The sequence below is a fragment of the Aotus nancymaae genome, unplaced genomic scaffold, assembly GCF_030222135.1.
Source record: "Aotus nancymaae isolate 86718 unplaced genomic scaffold, 86718_ANA_hifiasm-v0.15.2.pri h1tg000038l, whole genome shotgun sequence".
Taxonomy (NCBI): Eukaryota; Metazoa; Chordata; class Mammalia; order Primates; family Aotidae; genus Aotus; species Aotus nancymaae.
In genome coordinates, this window is record NW_026988452.1 from 5,989,352 (window position 1) to 6,010,983 (window position 21,632).

At 37.5% G+C, this 21,632-nt stretch overlaps 1 protein-coding gene across 9 annotated transcripts in view; it reads right to left on the minus strand.

Moving 5' to 3' along the window:
• Positions 1-1,638: 1,638 nt before the first annotated feature.
• GOLGA4 (golgin A4) overlaps positions 1,639-21,632 on the minus strand; it is a 119,737-nt gene continuing 99,743 nt past the window's right edge. For 5 of the 9 annotated variants that reach the window (XM_064360144.1, XM_012455684.3, XM_012455689.3 and 2 more), the window contains 3 exons: positions 13,419-13,505; positions 6,851-6,913; positions 1,639-2,310 (listed from right to left, as the gene is read on the minus strand). In XM_064360144.1, the coding sequence (XP_064216214.1) occupies positions 6,884-6,913; positions 13,419-13,505 (117 nt within the window). In that variant the 3' untranslated portion in view covers positions 1,639-2,310; positions 6,851-6,883. Of the gene's footprint in view, positions 2,311-6,850; positions 6,914-13,418; positions 13,506-21,632 lie in introns of those variants that run through there. The other 4 variants (XM_064360145.1, XM_064360146.1, XM_064360143.1 and 1 more) reach the window with 2 other exon arrangements.

The following is a 21,632-nucleotide window of genomic DNA, read 5'->3' on the forward strand; positions in this document are numbered from 1 at the left end:
GGCATTTTGTTGATAGCTGTTTTCAGTGAATAACATCAGTCTCATTCAACAATATATATATATGTATACACACACACACATATACCCACCACTTTTTGAAAGATGGCGGGATCCACACTATTCTTTGATGAAATTGGAACCTGTTTACATGGCTAAACTTTGTTTGCTCTAATATATAATCCAACAAAAGCTATTAACTAAAATTTGGGTAAAGCAGTCTCTGTGGTGGTATGGTTTGTTTTTGGTTTTTAAATCACAGAATGATTTTTTTTTTAAAAAAGTGGCTATGAATTCTAGTAACTCCAAGTGAATTTTTTGCCAAAAATTCTTGCTAAAGTAACATTTGAACATCTAAAACCTTTCAAAATGAAATGCTTGATTTTTGGCAGTATATTTACTGCATCAATCTTGTTGTGTGCCGCAGTCATGAGGGCTTGGAGAGAGCCTTAGTTTCTGAATCTGTGTCTGGATTTAAGCGCTCACTGGAACAAGTAACATTGAGTGAATGTCACCATTATTCTTAACTAGGGTGAAGTGAGTTTACTGCACCCCTTTCTGAAACAGGGGCTGCATATCTGTACTGAAGAAAAATTAGCAACTCTTATATATTAAATGATTACACCCCTACCGCCTAAGTAAAACATTTAAAATCCAGCTTGCTTGCTTTCTACAGGGTTGGCAAACTGCAGCCTGCAAGCCAAATCCAGCCTGCGACCTGCTTTTATAAATAAAGTTTTACTGGAACAAAGCTATGCTTTCACACATCATTTATGGCTGCTTTTGTGCTATAATGAGAGTTGAGAGTTGCCTCAGAAACAGTATATAACCTAGAGTGTGTCATCTCTGGCCCTATAGAGAAAGTCTGCTGCTCTGTTTGATCCTTCTTCTTTTTGACACACTTGTCTCTATAAAAGGGCTAAAGAGAGGAAGCTGCATATGGATTTCACTGGGAGTCCACCATTTCCACCGTAGAAAAAGATAAGGATAAGAAGTCATATCTGTTCTGAGAAATCTTTGAGTGGGACAAAATTTTGCCAATTTAAGTAAACCATGATTTTAAAAACAAGGCCTGCGGGGTCGGGTGGGTGTGTGCTAAGAAGACCCTCTTCTCTTACTGGCATAGTGGAGGAGTCAGCCGTAGGTTATAGGCAGACCCCCCGGTTATCCATCCCCCAGAGCTCCCTACTCTATTACAATGTAAGATACATCAGCAGAGCTAAGGTCCAGACTGGCTGGAAAACTGAGATTCTACCTTGAGGCAGAGGTTGATAATACCTAGATACTGAGTATTTTATTTCCCAGAATATGAAGGGTGTGTGAAGCCCTGTGAACAGTACCCATCTCTCAGTATGCAGAAATTTTTCTCTAAATTAAAAAATAAAATTCAAGTATGGTATAGTCCAGAGACAGGAGGCATTCCCAAGTTGTCAGAATCCTAAAACAAACATCATAGAGTATTTCTTACTTCCATACGCCTTCTAACTTGGTCATACCAAATTTGAACACAAAAATTCTTTCCAAATGCTCAGCATTGAGTTATATTGACAAATAATTCTTCACTATATTCATCCAAATAGAATATCCACTCTTAACCATTTTAAAATAGATTTCAACTGAGGACGAAGTACAATAAACAAATTTTATATAGTAAATAAACTTTATTTATCTTTTTCTCAGAGATGACACTGACAATAGTCACAGATTTGCATACAATACAGTTATGTACTGGCTATTCACAATTTACAGTAGTGTTTTTTCCTCTGAAAAATATAAGTACAAAAGCTAAGTAAACAATGAGGTACTGCCATTTGGGATTTATTATATGTCATAGCTTAAAGGACAGGTCTTTAGCAAATATTCAACAAATCAACCTGAATAAAATAGTCAATTAAATGCTCTAATTTATCAGAAAAAATCCACTAAGTCTCACCTCAAAATGTATTGCACAAGTCTTTTTTAAAAAATCACCCTAAAAATAAATAGGAAAGGTAAGCAGTTCTTTAAAAAGAATGGAAGAAAGGAATATTATGTAAGCCCATAAAAGCAGGTTAAGTCACTCAAAATTTCTTTTAAACAACAAAAAACTCTTCCCAAGAGAAAACTGAAGAAAAATCAATCACCATTTCTCCACTGATAAAATCTATTTTAAAGGCATCTGCAACATATCTGCGGGCCAGATTTCTCCTGGTCTTTTGGCTACATGAGGGGCCCTGAAGTGACAACCTCGCTCTCAGAGTAGGAAGTGTGGACAGTTTCCAAGCAGCAGTCGCCCAGCGGTGCTCTTCTTCAAGATGAAGATCGGAGCCATGACTGTAAAAGAAAAAGGAAAAGAGAATGAAGAAGCCGGGGGTGGGGGGAACTTTTAGGTTGACTCTTTGGGAGATTTGTTTATTCAAGTTTAAAATAAAATTCTATTCCATGGTCTAGAGATTGGAGTAAAGAAGCAGAAATAAGGCTGGGTGCAGTGGCTCATGCCTGTAATCCCAGCACTTTGAGAGGCCGAAATAGGAGAATCACTTGAGGCCAGGAGTTCGAGGCCAGCCTGGTCAACACAGCAAGACCCCATTCTATTAAAAAAAAAAAAGGAGAAATAGTCTAAATATTAAATCTTAAAGGTATCTTCTAAAAATTAACATTCTTGCAATGATGCAAACCAACATATAGTCAGCAATCCTGGAAAATAGCATTTCTAAGTGTAATTTGGAACTGCAACCATTCACCATATACAGAATGCTACCAGGTGATACAGGAACCCACGAGTAAACATGCTGACTTGGCTGAATCTTGCAAAGATTGGACTGGTATTAAAGATGAGAGGCTGAACACAGTGACTCACACCTGTAATCCCAGCACTTTGGGAGGTCAAGGCGGGCAGACCACTTGAGGCCAGGAGTTTGAGACCAGCCTGGCCAACATGGTGAAATCCTGTCCCTAAGAAAAATACAAAAAAATTAGCCAGGTGTGCTGGTGCCTGTAATCCCAGCTACTCAGGAGGCTGAGGCAGGGGAATCACTTGAACCTGGGAGGCAGAGGTTGCAGTGAGACAAGATCACACTAGGGCAACAGAGCAAGACTCTAACTCAAAAAAATACAAAAAATAAAGATGAGAAAGAGCTCTTCCCTCTTACCCAGTGTGTTGATTATTCTACATACTGGAATTCTCCCAACATGACACAAGAGCAAAAGATAAAACAGCAATTTGGTGTGAAAATTTATGTCTCATCTGGAATTAAGAAGCTTAATTAAAAAATTAAAAATAGCCTCAGAAACATAGTGAGATCCCATTGCTACAAAAAATAGAAAAACTAGGCAGGCATGACGGTGCGTGCTTGTAGTCTCAACTACTCAGGAGGCTGAGGCAGGAGGATCACTTGAGCCTGGGAAGTCAAGGCTGCAGTGAGCTGTGACTGCACCACTGCACTCCAGCCTGGGTGACACACCAAGACCTTGTCTCAAAAAATAAATTAATTAAAAATGCTGGCTGGGCATGGTGGCTTGCGCCTATAATCCCAGCACTTTGGGAGGTCAAGGTGGGAGGACTGCTTGAGCCCAGGAGTTCAAGACCAGCCTGGGCAACATGGCAAGACCCTGTAGCTACAAAAAAAAATTTGTTTTTAAATAGCTGGGTGTGGTGGTGTGCCTGTGGTCCCAGCTACTCAGAAGGCTGAGGCGGGAGGATTTCTTGAGCCCAGGAGGTCAAGGCTGCAGTAAACTGTGTTCATGCCACTGCACTCTAGCCTGGTTTGGCCATGCTGTAAAAAAAAAACAAAACAACAACTATGACAAACCCAAAGTCTTCCTCATAATGTTTCTCAAACGAAAATGCTGGCCAGGCATGGTGGCTCATGCCTGTAATCCCAACAAGTTGGGTGGCCAAGGTGGGTGGATCACCCGAGGTCAGGAGTTCAAGACCAGCCTGGTCAACAAGGTAAAACCCTGTCTCTACTAAAAATACAAAAAATTAGTTGGGTGTGGTGGCAGATGCCTGTAATCCCAGCTACTGGGGAGGCAAAGGCAGGAGAATCACTTGAACCAGGGAAGCTGAGGTTTGCAGTGAACCGAGATGGTGCCATTGCACTCCAGCCTGGGCAACAAAAGTGAAAAGGGAAGGGGGGGGGAGAGGAGGGGAGAGGAGGGAAGGGGAGGGGGAGGGGAGGAAGGGGAGGGGGAGGAGGGGAGGGGAGGGAAGGGGAGAGGAGGGGAGGGAAGGGGAGAGGAGGGGAGAGGAGGACTAATAGCCAGCAGTCAGATCAATTATGAGTTTAAAATCCCATAAAAATAAATTACCAAATAAGATTAATAGAGACAAACTTTGTATATATATTTAGTGGATAGGGGGAGTTTAGTCTTCTCAATTTGTAAATGAACACTGTGATTCACTACTCATAACGTACTACTAATAGTATATTATTTATAAAACTAGTTCAACAATCACATTGGTCCTAGGAACCTAAGGAAGACATAAACAAGATCTTCTATTATATGTAAATTCCTTTGTCAGTCACTATTTTGAAGACTTAGCTTGATCTGCTGTGGGAAGCAAAATTCAAGATCAGTTCAACAATGCTGCACAATGTCAACGTCATGAAAGACAAAAAGGCTGGGAGAAGTTTTCTAATTTAAAAGAGACTAGGAAAATATGACCACTAAATGCAATGTGAAATCTCTGAGTGGATCCTGGATTCTAAAAAATTATGGAAGACTTACTTAGAAAACTGGAAAAAACTAACTATTACGTAGTAGATATTAGTATTAGCTAATGTTAAACTTCTTGAATGTAATAACTGTACTGTATGTAGGAAAATGTCCTTGTTCTTAGAGATATATGCTAAAGTACTTAGTTCATGTTTACAATTGTCAAATGCTTGCAAGCATGTCTGCAAGTAATTAGCGAATGTCACAAATGAGGAATGATATATATGAAGAGACAACGAGAGTGACAGCAAGTGAGAAAATCTGGAAAATATTACCAGGTGAAGAATACATGGGTGTTCATTGCACTATTTTTGCAAATCTTATGTCTGAAATGTTTCAAACCAAAAGTTGGCATGAACACAGTTCACCGTGGCCTTGACCTCCTGGGCTGAAATGTTTCAAACTACAAGTTGAGGAGACAACTAATCAATTAATAAAAATGCTGCACAGTATACATTTCCAGTGATAAATGATAGTATTTAACTGCAATAATATAACAAGTGCAATCCAGTATTTATAATATTATTTTTAAAAGGAAAACATTAAGACTTAATGGGTTAGCTATAGAATTTAGATTTTTTCAGTGTTCACATTTATTATAAAAGTAACGTAATAAAAACCATGCACTGTACTGCCAGCCATTGTAATGTGGATGCCAAGATAATACAGCTCTGTATGATCACTAAGGCAAATCAAACAAAACATATCAAAATCAAAAGGAGACTCAAATGTAGACATAAAAGACTTTTAAAGATAAAAGCTTAGAGGCTGAGGGAGGAAGACCACTTGAGCCCAGGAGTTCAAGACCAGCCTAGGCAAGATGGTGAGACCCCATCACTACAAAATAAAAATAAAAAAACAGACAGGCGCCTTAAAGTCCCAGTTACTTGGGAGGCTGAGCTGGGAGGATCCCTTGAGCCCAGGAGTTGAGGCAGCAGTGAACTATGATCACACTACTACACTCCAGCCTGGGTGATGAGGCTCTCTTCAGAAAAAAAAAAAAAAAAAAAAAGGTAAAAGCTAAAAGCTTAAAAGAATAGAGAGGCTGGGCGCGGTGGCTCACGCCTGTAATTCCAGCACTTTGGGAGGCCGAGGCGGGTGGATCACGAGGTCAAGAGATTGAGACCATCCTGGTCAACATGGTGAAACCCCGCCTCTACTAAAAATGCAAAAAATTAGCTGGGCATGGTGGCACGTGCCTGTAATCCCAGCTACTCAGGAGGCTGAGGCAGAAGAATTGCCTGAACCCAGGAGGCGGAGGTTGCGGTGAGCCGAGATCATGCCATTGCACTCCAGCCTGGGTAACAAGAGTGAAACTCCGTCTCAAAAAAAAAAAAAAAAAAAAAAAAAGAATAGAAAAACGCTGTATCTTGGCATTTTAAACCTTGATACTATTAGTCGAATATTAACAATCACAGAGGGTATTTATTTTAATGATAGTGAAGCTCTATTAATTGTGATCTGTTTTTGATTTTGTGAAAATTCTAGCAAAGGCTGAGTGGGGTTTAAATAATGAAGACAGTCACCTGCGTTGAAATGTTTTGTGTGCCTCCATTTCACTGTAATATGTTAATCAAAAGAATCACAATCAGTTAAAGTAGGCTGCCTATGGGTCTCTTTAGGACAAATGTGTTGTCTGTGTTAAACTGTCTGATCTCAGGAAGTAATAAAACTATATTTTAAAATCAATCTTACTAGTTTTCATTATTTCTGACTAGCTTTGACTCTACTTAGGCTTACAGTATTTTTAATTCTTACGGAATATACCACTTCACTTTTATCTAGAAAATGATTTTTCATTTCTCTCTCACAGTCATAATTTCAAAGATCATTCTTGGAAAATTAAAAACCAAAGGGAAGTAAGTTACATACATACTTTTTTGGATTCTTTAACAAAACTTCGAAGAGCAATTTTCAGACTTTCAATTACCATTTAAAGAAATAAAATTTTCTAAAATTATATAACTCCTACTGGTGGTAGTAATTTTTAACTGTTATTGATCTGTATAACAGAATGAACAGAAAATACTTATATTAACCATAGCATAATCATATGTTCATTAAACAAGAGCAAAAGAATTCCAGCAAAATGGTTAGTATCATGCAACACATTGGATTTTTGCACAAAAGACACAAGACATTGTTCTTCACTCACCACATGCTAACTAAGCACAGACTGATGGTTTACTCAGAAGATACCACTGCGAGGTGAAGTGAACTACAAAGCCAGGAAGAAAAAAAAGCTTATTGGGTTAGTTTTAAGACTTAATATAACACATAGATTATATGTGTATATGAAGTTCACAGGATTACAGACTGCAGTTAAACTTTTCTCAAATCTCCCCAAATAGAGGGTATACAGGCAAGGAATAAGGAATCTGTAATAGCTCCCCCCATATCCTAAGTAAATATAATATGATTTAGCTGAGATTGTACTTGCAAGTTTCATTTAAAGACTTAAGCAACATAATTAAAGGTGTACTGCATATTTTAAGTACATGTTTACCAGCTAAATTATGGGGCAATTATTTGCTTTACAAAAGGATTTCTTTAATAATTCCATGAAAACACACATTAAAATTTGATTTACATAATCCCAATTTACCCTAAAAAGTTTTTGGGAAAACGATGACGAATTTGAAACACCATGTGTCTGTATGTTGAATTCTCATTCCTAACGTGTCAATTTTATCATTGAACAACTCTTATAATTCAACAGTGTATCAGAAATGGTTTCAGGAATGGTGACCCAAATTGAAATTTCAATTTAAGAAAACTCAATCTCAAACGTAGGTTTTACTGTGCCAAATCTTAAATAAACTTTATGCCCCATTTTAAGACTGTCAGAGTCCAAAATCATTAATTACCTTCATGGTGATTTTAAATGGCAGCATTAAAAACAAAGATTGCTTCTAAAATCAAGAATCTTTTACTGGATAGTGTGGCCAACCTTAGGAACATCATTTTCTTTCTCTTTCATATTTAATGTAGAGTTAGTAAAAAGCAGCAAACCAAAAGACAAGCTATAAAATACTACGTGCAGCACACACAGCACAATGAGGTTAAGGACCTATCTGGCAGAAGTATATGAGACTCCTGTATGTGGATGCTCCCTGTGTCTCTGCTTGTTAAGTGATGAAAATCTTGAAAACAATGTAAGTAAATGGAATGAGCAGGAAACAGGTGAACTAAACTGTAGGATATCCATATAATCATACAATCAGCCATCAAAAAGAATGAGCCCAATTTGTAATAAGGTGGAATAATACAAAAAATATATTAAGTGAAAACAGCAAGCCATTGCATACTCTAATTTTTATAAAATAAAGTAGGTGATAAAGGAGTAACTATAAATATGTAATTATATGGCTTAGAAAACATGGAGACGTTCCCCACACTGTTCACAGAGATGATATTGCCAGAGCAGTAGTAGTTTGGAGGCTGAAGATCATGAGGGACTGACTCCCTTTCTATCTTTCTGGTTTATAATGTTTTTTTCCAGTGATCACATATTACCTTATTCTAACAATACCAGAATCAAAATCACTCTCAAGATAACAAATGTGTTTCACATGTGCAATATTTTCTACAATATGCCAGTTTTATTTTTATGTGTTTCCTGAACCCACCTTGCATGCACCTTCCAAGCCCATACAAAGGGAAAGGGTAAACCTCATGTGGGAATGGAAAGCTTTTGTACATAGCAACGCTGAAAAGTTCTGAAGATTTTATCAATTTGGAGGAAATTTTGAAAATTCCAACAGAGGAAGAAAATAAGACATTAATATAATAGAAGACTGGTCCAGGGCAAGGACTGATGAAGAACTATATACAACACCAAGGATCAGCATGAAAGCAAAGCTGAAGGATAGTCAACAAGAGAGCAATTGAAAAAGATGACTAGAGTGGACAGAGAACACAAACAAGTCAACCTTTTCCATCGAAGAAGAGAAATTTTCTTTAATGGAGTCATCAAGAAAACAGTGATGTCCGTTTATATCACTACGTTTTGCTAGCATTCTAAAGAGAAAAATGTTGAAGAAAACTTTTAAAGAGGGGTTTCCATATAACAAAGGTATCTCTCAATTCTGAGATGATGTGTTACCCAATTACAATTAACTTTCCTAATGAAATTATCTTAAAGAATATAACAATACTCTCCTTCAAAAAAAAATGAGGGTGTACTTCCAGGGCAGCTTTAGTCAATAAAAACAGAAGCAATTAGATAAGCCAAGGACTTATGTATTCACTCTTGCCCATACTGTGTTACTCAAATATCCAGTCTATTCTGGCCATCTAAACTAACTAAACCATCACAAAATGAAATAGCAAGGTATAGTAAACTAAAAATGGAGAGGAGGAAAAAAAGGCTGCTCTAGGAAAAACAGAGATATGTGCACTTGGTATGTGCATTTTTGTTTTAACTTCTGCCTGCTGTTTAGAAGGCAATTCTTCTTCCCACTTGAAACAAATCTAAAACAAAATTTTATACTATACAGGGAAAGAAACCTTAGAGATAGTACAATCCAACAATCTCATTTTACCAATGAGGGTCAAAAATATGAAAATGGTTTGCTCTAAATCATACAGCAATCAAGCTGTTGAGATCCAGGCTCTCACCCCAGCAATACTGCATGTGGCTGGCACTCTAAGGTAATGAACCTGGAGATGAGGGCATTTTGTGGGCTGGTGTCATCGTGTGACTTGATTCTCCTACTAAGGTCTTTAATGGTTTTTCTTATACACGTTTATGATTAGTTTACCTTTCCAGTCTCTTTTTCCAGAAAATACTAGTTCTACACATTGCTATAAGGAGGCTAAATAATCATCGCCACCACCCGTACATTGTAACTCAGCACGGGCAACTGTACTCTGGTTCTCTGACAATCCTAACAAGATTAAGTTAATCTTGTGAAGAAAAGAAGCTCCGAGAATTGCCTGAGTCTCCATAGCAAGTCAACAAAGGACTAAGATTCCTTCTCTATACACCAAGACCCTCAAATAAACCAGACTATAATTATGCTCTATAATTAAACCTTACTTAACAGAGAGTGATTTCTCATCTATAAAATCCACTCTTGAGATTAGGTTAAACTCTGGAAACAGTAATAACTTGTATCCTGTAATGAGGTTTTTTAAATGAAGAGTATAAAACTCACTGAAGAGAGGGAAGTATAGTAAAGACGAGATATATTGAGAAGTACCTCACCGGCAGTCATGGAAAGCTTTTGATCAGTGCCACAAAGGAAACATATAATCATCATGGTCAAAAAGCAAAGTTTTTAGAATGTATTCCTCTGATAATACCCAATAAATAATGCAAAACTAACACGGGCTGCACACTGTCAACATAAAGTGCAACCACATTCTTACAAGCATCCCAAATATTAACTTGACAGAGGAGGCAGCTCGGCAACATGTTTGAGGTCTGTTTCGGTTTTCTTATACCAGCTTTTCAGCCCTTAGGCGAAAATAACAGAACACTTAGGGCTGCTGACTTTTAACAGAAGTGAAACCATAGCTGCACATTTATAAAAACTTACAGAAAAGATCCATTTGAAGCACACATTTAAAATTAATGTGATTAAATCATTTAAAAATAATTATTAAGGAACTCCTAAAGTTTTGTTTTCTATATATTTCATCATGTGCACTTTCTACTGGAAAAAGAGAAATCATTGTTCATGCCTATGTTTTGTTCTAATGAGCTACAGCTCAATGAACAGTCGTATGAAATTGGCTGAAATGTCTTCAAAAGACTTGTTCAAATACACTGATTCTTATTGCTCGTTTTATGAATGATGGCAATCTCTGACAAAGGTAACTCTCGTTGTACGTGAAACAATCATGAGTCACATTATCAAGTATCAAGAATCTCCTTAAACTGACAAAAGTTGACTCAAATTGATTAATTTATATCATCTCATATTTTGGGGACTTCCTCATTTTAGGTTCATCATAAAATTCCACATTTCCTAAGCATCTTTTTTATTGTTTGAATAATATTACTTCAGCATATCTTTTTATTCATGTATGAATGGATGAATAGATATTACCCCTTCCTCCTAAAATTAAAAGTTCCACAAGGTCAACAACCAATGTCTTCCCTATCTTCTATTTTCCTATATTTCCCATAACAATTAGAAGAGTCGATCACTGTTGACTGAATTTATTCATTAAGTAAAAGATAATGAAGGATGAGACTTTGCTTAAAGGAGTAGTAGAAAAGTAGAACATTCTTTCTGGGCAGGTCAGCCTCTGGGATAAAGGAAGATTCTTTCAGGAAGGGTAAGTCAGCCACCATTTCATCCCTCCCTAGAATGAATACCACTGTAGTCAGGAAGAAACAGTCTGTTTTTCAAAGACTTTTTTTTTTTAAGTTAAACTTAAGAAAAGAAACCTTTTTGTCTGCTTTAAAAGAGTTTTATTGATTCACTATATACATTTACCAATTCGATTTTTCATCAAAGCAAATCAACCAAAGACTGCATGTGTATATGGAACGAAAGGGAATGTTTCCTAACACATTTGCTAAAGCAGTGACTTAGGACAAGTCTACACTATACACCAAATTCAGGACAATGCAGGAAAAGTACAGTGTGTGCCATATTCCAACATCAACATGGTAAAGTGGCTATGGGAGAAGGAATAAAGGTAACTAAATAAAAGCCCTTTTATATCATTTAAAATTCTTTTCTTAAATTGGACCATAATGACAAAATTATGTCAATAGGCTCAAACTGCATTAGAAATCAGTAAGGAAAAATTTCTACTCTGAATAAGGTACATAATTGTACAATTGTATGTTCATTATAATTTAAAACAAAATTCTATCAATGAATGATATACATTATAGTGACATATCTCTTTATCAAAAATATTTATAAGGGCTGGGCACGGTGGCTCACGCTTGTAATCCCAGCACTTTGGGAGGCCAAGATGGGTGGATCACCTGAGGTCAGGGATTCAAGACCAGCCTGGCCATGATGGTGAAACCCCATCTTTAAAAAAAAGATTAAAAAAAATATATATATATATATATATTTATAACCAGAAATAACTAGAGCAATTCTTTTCAGGCTAATAAATACCAGGGAGTGGTGGTGGAGGGATTTTTACAAAAAACAATTAAATGCTAACCAAAATACTAGCAATTGCCTCAGAAAATAGACAATAAGTATATAATACAATACACATTGGGACAAAGGTCAGGGAACGCTAGGATAAACACAGAGGAGGCCAAAAAGTGGTCAGAATGTGCCTGAGACACTGGGACCCCTTCAGGGCTGACCTTGTGCAGAGGGTCAAAGGAACTTCATAAAAGGCTGTAACTGCAAGAGGTATTATGTAGCCAGGAGGGAAAACCCCCGCATCTAGGAGAGCCACAGATTTCTGGTTGAGTTCTATGAGTTAGAACCAGAACAAACCAGAACAAATAGGTGATCATGTAGAGAAGGAGATTTGGGCTCACGAGAATCAAGAACTTGTGAAAGAAAACAATTTGGGATACGATGGGATGCTTTGGGACTTACTGACTTAGGGCTCTTTATTGGAGATGCTCAGACACACGCTAACCCAACATGAAGGAAAAGATGTTGGCTTGCTTTAGTGAGGAGGGAGAGAAGAAAAGCAGCACTGGAATCATGAAACAGGTAAAGAGATTGGGAGGAGGAGGGTATTCATGGAGGGTTCCGCGGGCTATCAAGACAAGGAAAGGACACAGAAAGAGAGTTGAAGGCGGGACCCAAACTTTTCAAGTTTCATACTCTGCCTAAAGTGGATCTTAATCAAATTACTGGCACAGGGCAAAAATAAGTTTAGCATGGAGAATTTTGCATAATTTACAAAGTGTGTGTATCTTTCATTTTTCAGTTATACTTGACTTCACCCTATGTTTTTAAAAATAATTCAGGCCGGGCACGGTGGCTCATGCCTGTAATCCCAGCACTTTGGGAAGCCGAAGCAGGTGGATCACGAGGTCAGGAGATCAATACCATTCTGGCCAACATGGTGAAACCCCATCTCTACTAAAAATACAAAAAATTAGCCAGGCATGGTGGTGTGTGCCTGTAGTCCAAGCTACTCAGGAGGCTAAGGCAGGAGAATCGCTTGAACCCAGGAGGCAGAGGTTGCAGTGAGCCAAGATGGCGCCACTACACTCCAGCCTGATGACAGAGCGAGACTCCAACTCAAAAAATAAATAAATAAATGAAAATAAAAATGAATAAAAATTTAAAAAATAAAAATAATTCAGCAGTTTATCTGATTTCCCCTGTAAGATGCCAAAAACTCAAGAATGCTTAAATCCTTTGACCCAGAATTAATATATTTGGAAATCAACTGGAATGCAATAAAGAGCTGTAATATATAAAACATCTAACATTATGATGTAATTTGATTTTCAAAAAATTATTACTAGATATATGAGAACAAATATATTTTCCATCCTTTCCATAAACAGCCCAAGTTCTAGAAACACCACATAGTATATATAGCTGTCGACCTCTTAGATACTATTAAATTAGACTGCTCCTTCCCTTGAGGGCATCCATTCTCATTTACCCTTGGTTAAATTTCTAGTGTAAATTCACTCTCATTTTTCAGGCTGTGAAAGATTTGAAATCTTAAAATATATTTTACTAACTCAAAAGTCCTTATAAATGAGACAGAATATGAACAGATGGGATATGATCTTCTATCTAGAGCCTACTTCTAGAACTTACCATTAGCCGAGCATCTTCTCTTTCCAAAATTTTCTGAGTCTGATCATCAGGGAATTTCAGTACAGTGGTTATAACTTTTGCCATAGTCTACGAGAAAAACAAGGGATGATCACTAACAGACAGGGAAGCACATAAAGTCTCAACCCATTTTGACATGTTCTGCTGGTGGGGTTCTTTAGTGCTCTCAATGAAAGCCACGAGCAAAGAAGTATGATGTGAAGATATCAGTCAAGGAAGTAACACCCAACACTAGAATTTCAATTTAAAAGGACTCCTTACAATGTCTAGATTTATATTATTTTAATGAGATACATTTACAATAGCATGAAGCTATATAAAATTCCAATGCTCTTGGCCCCTTTATTAAAATAAAACTTTACACCGGGTGCGGTGGCTCACGCCTGTAATCCTAGCACTTTGGGAGGCTGAGGTGGGTGATTCACCTGAGGTCAGGAGTTCAAGACCAGCCTGGCCATCATGGTGAAACCCCATCTTAAAAAAAAAAAAGTTAAAAAATTAAAAAAACAAAAAAACTTTACTACGCATTCATTTTAAAAGGCTTATTTGCAGAAATCTATCTATAAGCAAGTGATGTATTGCCAAAACATATGCTCTAAATAATCAGATTTTAAATACTCCCCATGTTCAGCTTTAACTAAATCACATCATATATCTCATAAACACGGCTACTGCATGAACATGAACATGCTCAGTAGGTATTTTTCAAGACATGCAGCACATCAACCTAATAGAAATACAAATTACATTTTAAATAAACACAAGATGCTTTATTTGGTAGAAAACATGATGAATCAAAACATTACACATGGTGGCTTGCAAAACAAGATCATAAATTGTGCAGATCTAAATAAATATACCGTAAGTCAGACTGTCACCCATAAGCTCCTGGAAAATTCTCCTCAAAGGTTGAAACTCCCTATTTTGTATCAAGATGAGATGTTTTGAGGGAGACAGAGAGGAAAGAACATACCACTTATGAAATAAGTAGGATAACAACTTCAGTGCTTACATACAAACTCAGGTTGCAGTACTCTCCTTAAGATTCCTACAGTAGATGGGAGGGTAGCCCAGAAAACTGGCTCTAACATTCCTTGTTCATAGTTACATAGACTTTGGGTATGGGGGAAGGGAAAAGGGTGGAAGTGATCTGGGAAGGGTCATTACGGAAAAGATAATATAGTTAACCAAAACTTTTGGAGACTCATGTCATTAGGAAAAAAAGGATCATAATTATTTCCAGGAAGGAAAGGAACTAATTTTTTAAAGCTCCTATTATATACCAAGTGTAGGCAAGACACTTCACATATTTCTAACAACTTATTTCTACTAACAGATCAACTAATACTGTTCTTCATTCACAAATTCCACACATGGCAAGATTTTAGTTTCAGACCTCTGCATTCTTTTCTCTTTTATCTTCTGCCATTTTGGTAATAAAAAAAATTATCAGTTCAGTCAGTTGTGGTGGCTTAAACCTGTAATCTCAACACTTTGGGAGGCTGACGTGGGAGGATGGCTTGAGGCCTGAAGTTTGAGACTAGTCTGGGAAACACAGTGAGACCTCATCGCTACAAAAAATTTTAAATATTAGCCAGGTGTTATGGCTCATGTCTGTATTACTAGCTACTTGGGAGAGGTGGGAGAACTGCTCAAGCCCAGGAATTTGAGGTTGCAGTGATCTATGATAGCACCACTGCATGCCAGCCCAGGTGACAGAGTGAGACCCTGTCTTAAAAAGTACAAGACAACAACAAATATCTATATATTTAAGACAACTCAGTACTTGGAAAATTCCAAAGGCATTTTGCAAAAACCCTCATCACTTCAACCGTATTGCTTAGACAGAACAAAATCTTGTGTGTTAAACTGAAATCTAGAAACCAAGTACAGGCATACCTCGTTCAATGCACTTCGTGTTATTGGGCTTCACAGAAACTGTTTTTTGGTTTTTGTTTTTTTTACAAATTGAAGGTGTGTGGGAATCTTCTGTCAAGCGAGTCTATTGGTGCCATTATTCTAGCATGTGATCATTTTATATCTCTGTCACATTTTGATAACATTTGCAGTATTTCAAATCTTGTCATTATTATGGTATCTGCTATTGCGCTCTGTGATCTTTGACGTTATGATGGTCACTGTGTTGGGGCACCATACACCATGCCCATGTAAGACAGCGGACTTAATCCAAAAATATTGTTTGTGTTCTTCATGTTCCACTGACCAGCTGAGCCCCCATCTCTTTCCCTTTCCTTGGGCTTCTCTATTCCTTGAGTCACAATAATATTGAAATTAGGCCAATTAATAACCCTACAGTGGTCTGTAAGTATTCAAGTAATAGGAAGAGTTGCATGCCTCTCGCTCTGAATCAAAAGCTAGAAATGATTAAGCTTAGTGAGAAAGGCATTTTGGCAGCCCAGAGAGCCTGAAAGCTAGGCCTTGTATGCCAGTTAGCCAAGTTGTAAACGTAAAAGGAAAGTTCTCGAAGGAAATTAAAAGTGCTACTCCAGTGAACACACAAATCAGAATGAAACAGCCTTATTTCATGTAGTGATCTGAATAGAAGTTTGGAGAAAGTTTTAGTGGTCTAAAGAACAAACCAGCCATAACGTGCTCTCAGCCAAACTCTAATCCAGAGCAAGGCCTTAACTCCCTTCAATTCTATGAAGGCTGAGGGAAGTGAGAAAGTGGTAGAAGAAAAGTTTAAAGCTAAAAATGACTGGTTCCTGAAATTTAAGGACAGAAGACATCTCCATACCACAAAAGTGCTAGGGAAAGCAGTGATATGGTTTAGCTGTGTCCCCACCCAAATCTCATCTTGAATTGTAGTTCCCATAATCCCCACGTTACGGGAATAATCCAGTGAGAGGTAACTCAATCATGGGCACAGTTACCCCCATGCTCCGGTTCTTGTGATAGTGAGTGAATTCTCACGAGATCTGATGGTTCTTTAAGGGGCTTTTCTCCCCTTTGCTCAGCACTTCTTTCTGCTGTCCTATGAAGGAGGATATGTTTACATCCCCTTCCACCATGACTGTAAGTTTCATGAGGCCTTCCCCAGCTCTGCAGAGTCAATTAAACCTCTTACCTTTATAAATTACCCATTCTCAAGTATGTCTTTATTGGTAGCATGAGAACGGACTAAATAAGCAGTAAGAGCTGATGGAGAAGGTACAGCAAATTATCCAAAAGATCTAGCTAAGATAACTGATGAAGATGGCTGCACTAAACAACAGATTTTCACTGTAGATGAAACAGCCTTCTATTTGAAGAAAATGCCATCTAAAACTTTCACAGCTAGAGGGGAGAAGTTCAAAAACTTCCAAACTTTAATACATATGCTAGCTCTCTCATTAGGGGCTAGTGCAGCCTGTGATTTTCAGTTGAAGGCAATCCTCATTTACTATTCCAAAAATCCCAGGGCCCTTCAGAATTATGCTAACTCTACTCCACTTGTGCTCTAGAAGTGAAATAAGGCCTACATGACAGCACACCTGTTTACAGCATGGTTTACTGAATATTTGAAGCCCACTGTTGAGACCTAATGCATAGAAAAAAATTATTCCTTTCAATTATTACTGCTCATTGACAATGCACCTGGTCACTCAGAAGCACTGACGGAGATGTGCAAGATTAAATTGTTTGATGCCTGCTAACACAACACCCATTTTGCAGCCCATGGATCAAGAAGTAATTCTGACTTTCAAGTTTTCTTATTTAAGGAATGTATTTCATAACGCTATAGTAGCCAAAGGTAATTGTTTCTCTGATGACTGTGGGCAAGGTGAACTTCTGGAAAGGATTCACTGTTCTACGTGCCATTAAGAACATTCATGATTCATAAGAAGAGATCAAAATGTCAACAGAAGTTTGGAAGAAGATTCCAACTTTCATGGATGACTTGGAGGGATTCAAGACTTTAGTGGAAAAAGTAGCTGCAGATACAGTGGAGATAGCAAGAGAACTAAAATTAGAAGTGGAGTCTGAAAACATGACTGAATTGCTGCAATCTTATGACAAAACTCTAATGGATGAGGAGTTGCTTCTTATGGATGAACAAAGAAGTGGCTTCTTGAGATGGAATCTACTCCTGGTGAAGATGCTGTGAACATTGTTGAAATGACATCAAACGATTTAGAATATTAAATAAACTTAGTTGATAAAGCCACAGCAGAGTTTGAGGAAACTAACTGCAATTTAAAAAGAACTTCTATGGTGAGTAAAATGTTACCAAACATGCTCATGAAAGGAAGTGTCACACCAGGTGCAGTGGCTCATGCCTGTAATCTCAGCGCTTTGGGAGCCGTAGGCAGACAGATCGCAAGGTCAGGAGTTTGTGACCAGCCTGACCAACATGGAGAAACCCTGTCTCTACTAAAAATACAAAATTAGCTGGGTGTGGTGGTGGGCGCCTGTAACCCCAGCTACTCGGAGGCTGAGGCAGGAGAATCACTTGAACTCAGGAGGCACAGGTTGTGGTGAGCCGAGATCTTGCCATTGCACTCCAGCCTGGGAAACAAGAATGAAACTGAGTCTCAGAAAAAAAAAAAAGAAAGAAAGGAAGGAAGTGTCAATTGATGTGGCAAATGTCATTGTTGTCTTAGGAAAATGCCACAGACATCCCAACCTTCAGCAACCACCACTCTGATCAGTCAAGAGCCATCAACATCGAGGTAATATCCTCCACTCGCAAAAGTATTACGACTTGCTTAAGGCTCAGATGTATGTTAGCATTTTTTAGCAATAAAGTATTTTTAAATTAAGGTATATACTTTTTTGAGACAAAATGCCTATTCAACACTTAATAGGCTATAGTATAGTATAAATGTAACTTTATATGCACTGGGAAACCAAAATAATTCGTGTGATTTGCTTTATTATGATATTCCTTTTACTGCAGTGGTCTAGAACTGAACCCACAATACCTCCGAGGTATGCCTGTAACTATGTGGCATGAAATGGCAAGAGAAATATGAAGTAGTAACCATTTCAGTGTTTTCCTTTTAATAGCACCCTGAAGCAGTTTCTGGTATAATATCTGCAAAGGTTTTTTTTAGAAGTAGCAAAAAATCTAAAATTCAAGGATTCACAATTATAGGAAGCATTTATCTAATATCAACACCATATAAGGCTCCAAGTACCAAAAAGTTCATTTATATTTACGATGAAACAACATATACATGCATGCACAAGCATGTTTGGAAAAAAAAAAAGCTGTGTCTAGGTGTCTCTTCATATTTCTAGACAACATTAAATGGTAAACCCACCTCTAAATTCATCAGCGATCCAGAATCTGCAGCTCATTACCCAGTAAAGACTTAAAGCTCGTCCCTGGCTTGCCAGAAAACACTTTAATGAAGAAGCCCAGGCTCTTTGCCACACCTTGGAAAAGATATCAGACTGTCTACTCTACACATAATATCCTCAGGCCCTGGGAAGTAAGGAAAAGTTCAAATGAGCCACCTGATTTAGAAGTGACCTCTCCTGCCAGGTAATCCTTAGGGAGAGGCATCTTCAATAAAGCTTAGGATGAGAAACACTTTATGTTGAAAAGGAGAACAGGCTGAATTTCAGGTTCAATATTAGCATGGAGGATCAAACCCAAGAAAAAAATATATGGACAGAAGGAGGAAGGAAGGGAACTTACCTAACTCCATACTACAAGAAAGTACGTACTATACACAGTCTTCTTTTACAAGTCATCTGCCTCATAAAATAAAGAACACTGTGTACAAAAGCAGATGAAGAAACACAAGTGAGAAGACGTATGAAGCCTGCTAGACAAGAAACAACTGCAGATGGTAATCAAATCACAAAGGGCACAACATACTCTGACTTATTCTAAAGCCGCAACCTGGTCTCCATTTCAGTTTCTTTGTTAATGTATAGAAGTTGAACAAACCCACAAAAGATGTGACTAAAAACAGCTCTGACATTGTCAATCCCTACTTAAAACTTTCCAGGGATACCCACTCCCAATACCTACAGGTAAATCTCTGAAAACATTCAAGGCCCTGTACACTCTGTGCAGTCTTCAGTGAAATCATCTCCCCTTCATAAATCCAGTGTTTTGGTTGGATCAGGCTACTTGTGATTTCAAAAACTCACACTCAATTTCCTGCATGGAACCTTCTCGTCTGGGCTACCCCTGCCACCATCTGGGCTCATCTATCAAAATCGAACATCCCCCCTTAAATTCCAGTATACACACCACCTTCTCCATGATGTCCTACTTGATCTTCCCACAAGTAAACATGACGACTCTGTTTCTCTCTTACAGCACTAACTACACACAGCATCATATTATGGTTAAGTGAGAACAGTTCCCTTCCTTACTGCATGGTGAATGTCTTAAAGTTAGAGATGGTATCAAATTTCATCTTGCTATCCACCATGGTGATAAAGAGCCATGCTCAGTAAATGTGCAGCAACTTAAAACTGAATACCTGGTACCAATTTCCCATTTACCTGTAAAATGTCATGGCAGAATGATAGACTACTCTTCATTTTTAGAGCCAGAAAAGGAGAATCAATGCTGAAGATAAAGAGGAAAGAGAGCACTACTGCTTAACGCAGATTCCCAGCCAGCTTATTAGATGGGGCTACTTGTGCCATGGACACCCCTTTCAGCTACTTCCCAGGTCACACTCTAAGATTAACTGCAGAGCCCTGAAGCAGAAGCTTACACTTGGCTGCACTGGTACTGCCCCATAAGCCTCTTATGCTTATGCTTATGTTTATGTTTATGCCAGGTCTTTCTTCAGGGTACTTAAGCTCTGTAGCTATCTCATCTCAGAGACATTCATAACCTTTGGAAGAAACTGGTTGAGGCAGTCTGTCTCTTCATTTCACAGATCAAGAGAAAGCTAAATAAATTATTTAGCAACAACCCTTGCATCACAGCTTTAGATTCACTAATGAACCAAGGTAGCTAAAAGTTCTGAGAAGCTTTTTGTTTTTTAAAGATATGCCTCTCCTCCCACCCCCAATGCAATAACAAGGTAACTTTATCTATCCCACCTCAAATGCCCCCCACCGGGACATAATATACCCTGTATTTGAGGTAAGATAGATTATGTCCCATAAGGACGTAATAAGAGAAAACTGTACTTCATTAGTTTTGTTTTTAAAAGATAAGGAGAAAATTAGTTTTAGCTATCCTTGAACTTTTTGAAAAATGGCATTGAGGAAAAAAAAGACAGAATTGGTGTGATTTAGTATCTCCCTTCTGTGATACATGTTCACAATATTAGGTATTTCTTTAATCTAAAGACTAGTTGATATAATGAAATGTGATTTCTAAAGATATTAAGGATTCAAATGACTTCTAACCCACTCCTGGTATTTAGCTGAATCTCCAATCTATACATTTACAATATTCTTTTAAGATATTTCCTTTTAAAAATTTTAAAATATTTACTTTTTAGGTTTTAAATATATTTGCCAAATCAGTGCTTGAAACTGCTTAGCATCCTATGACTCAGCAACTCTCACACACCCATACTTTAAAACACTGATTGCTTCAGAGCACAGAAAGTTCATTATCCCATTCTCAGTCAAGGCACACAGACAATTAAAATTCCATTAAGGTAAAAAATGTCAAAAAAACTGCTTTAAATGAAAAATTTTGTTTGAGGAAAGGCTCATGAATTTCCCTAAAAGCATTTAATTCAATTCAACATATATTTACCAAATGTCCAAAAGGACTCTTTTAAAAACACTGCAAGGATATAAACAAGAATAAGACAAGACTCTACATTTAAGAACCCTACAATAAATGCAACATTCTAGAAAACAAATTAGCCAAGCATTATTACTTACATGGGGTAATTGTTAAATGATCAATATTCCACAGGTGCAGAAATGATTTTCTGACAAAAACTAAAGTATAATGTTTCTAAATCTCTCTAGGCAGCCATTCTTAATTATGACTATTTCCAATATTACCCATTATATCCTAAAGTCTCCTTGAAAATGAAATCTAGTCTTCTAACTTAAAGATATGAAGAAGAAAAACAGCCACATGGTTCACAAATTATTCTTATGTTAATGAAATTGTAATGTTAGTGTTCAGTGTTACCAACAGTATTTTAAAAAGTAATATTTTATAAATGTAACAAATATAAGCAAGATCCACCAATTCACTTTTGTAAACTAAGAGCAATAAAATAATTATCTATTGCCTATTAGCATGTC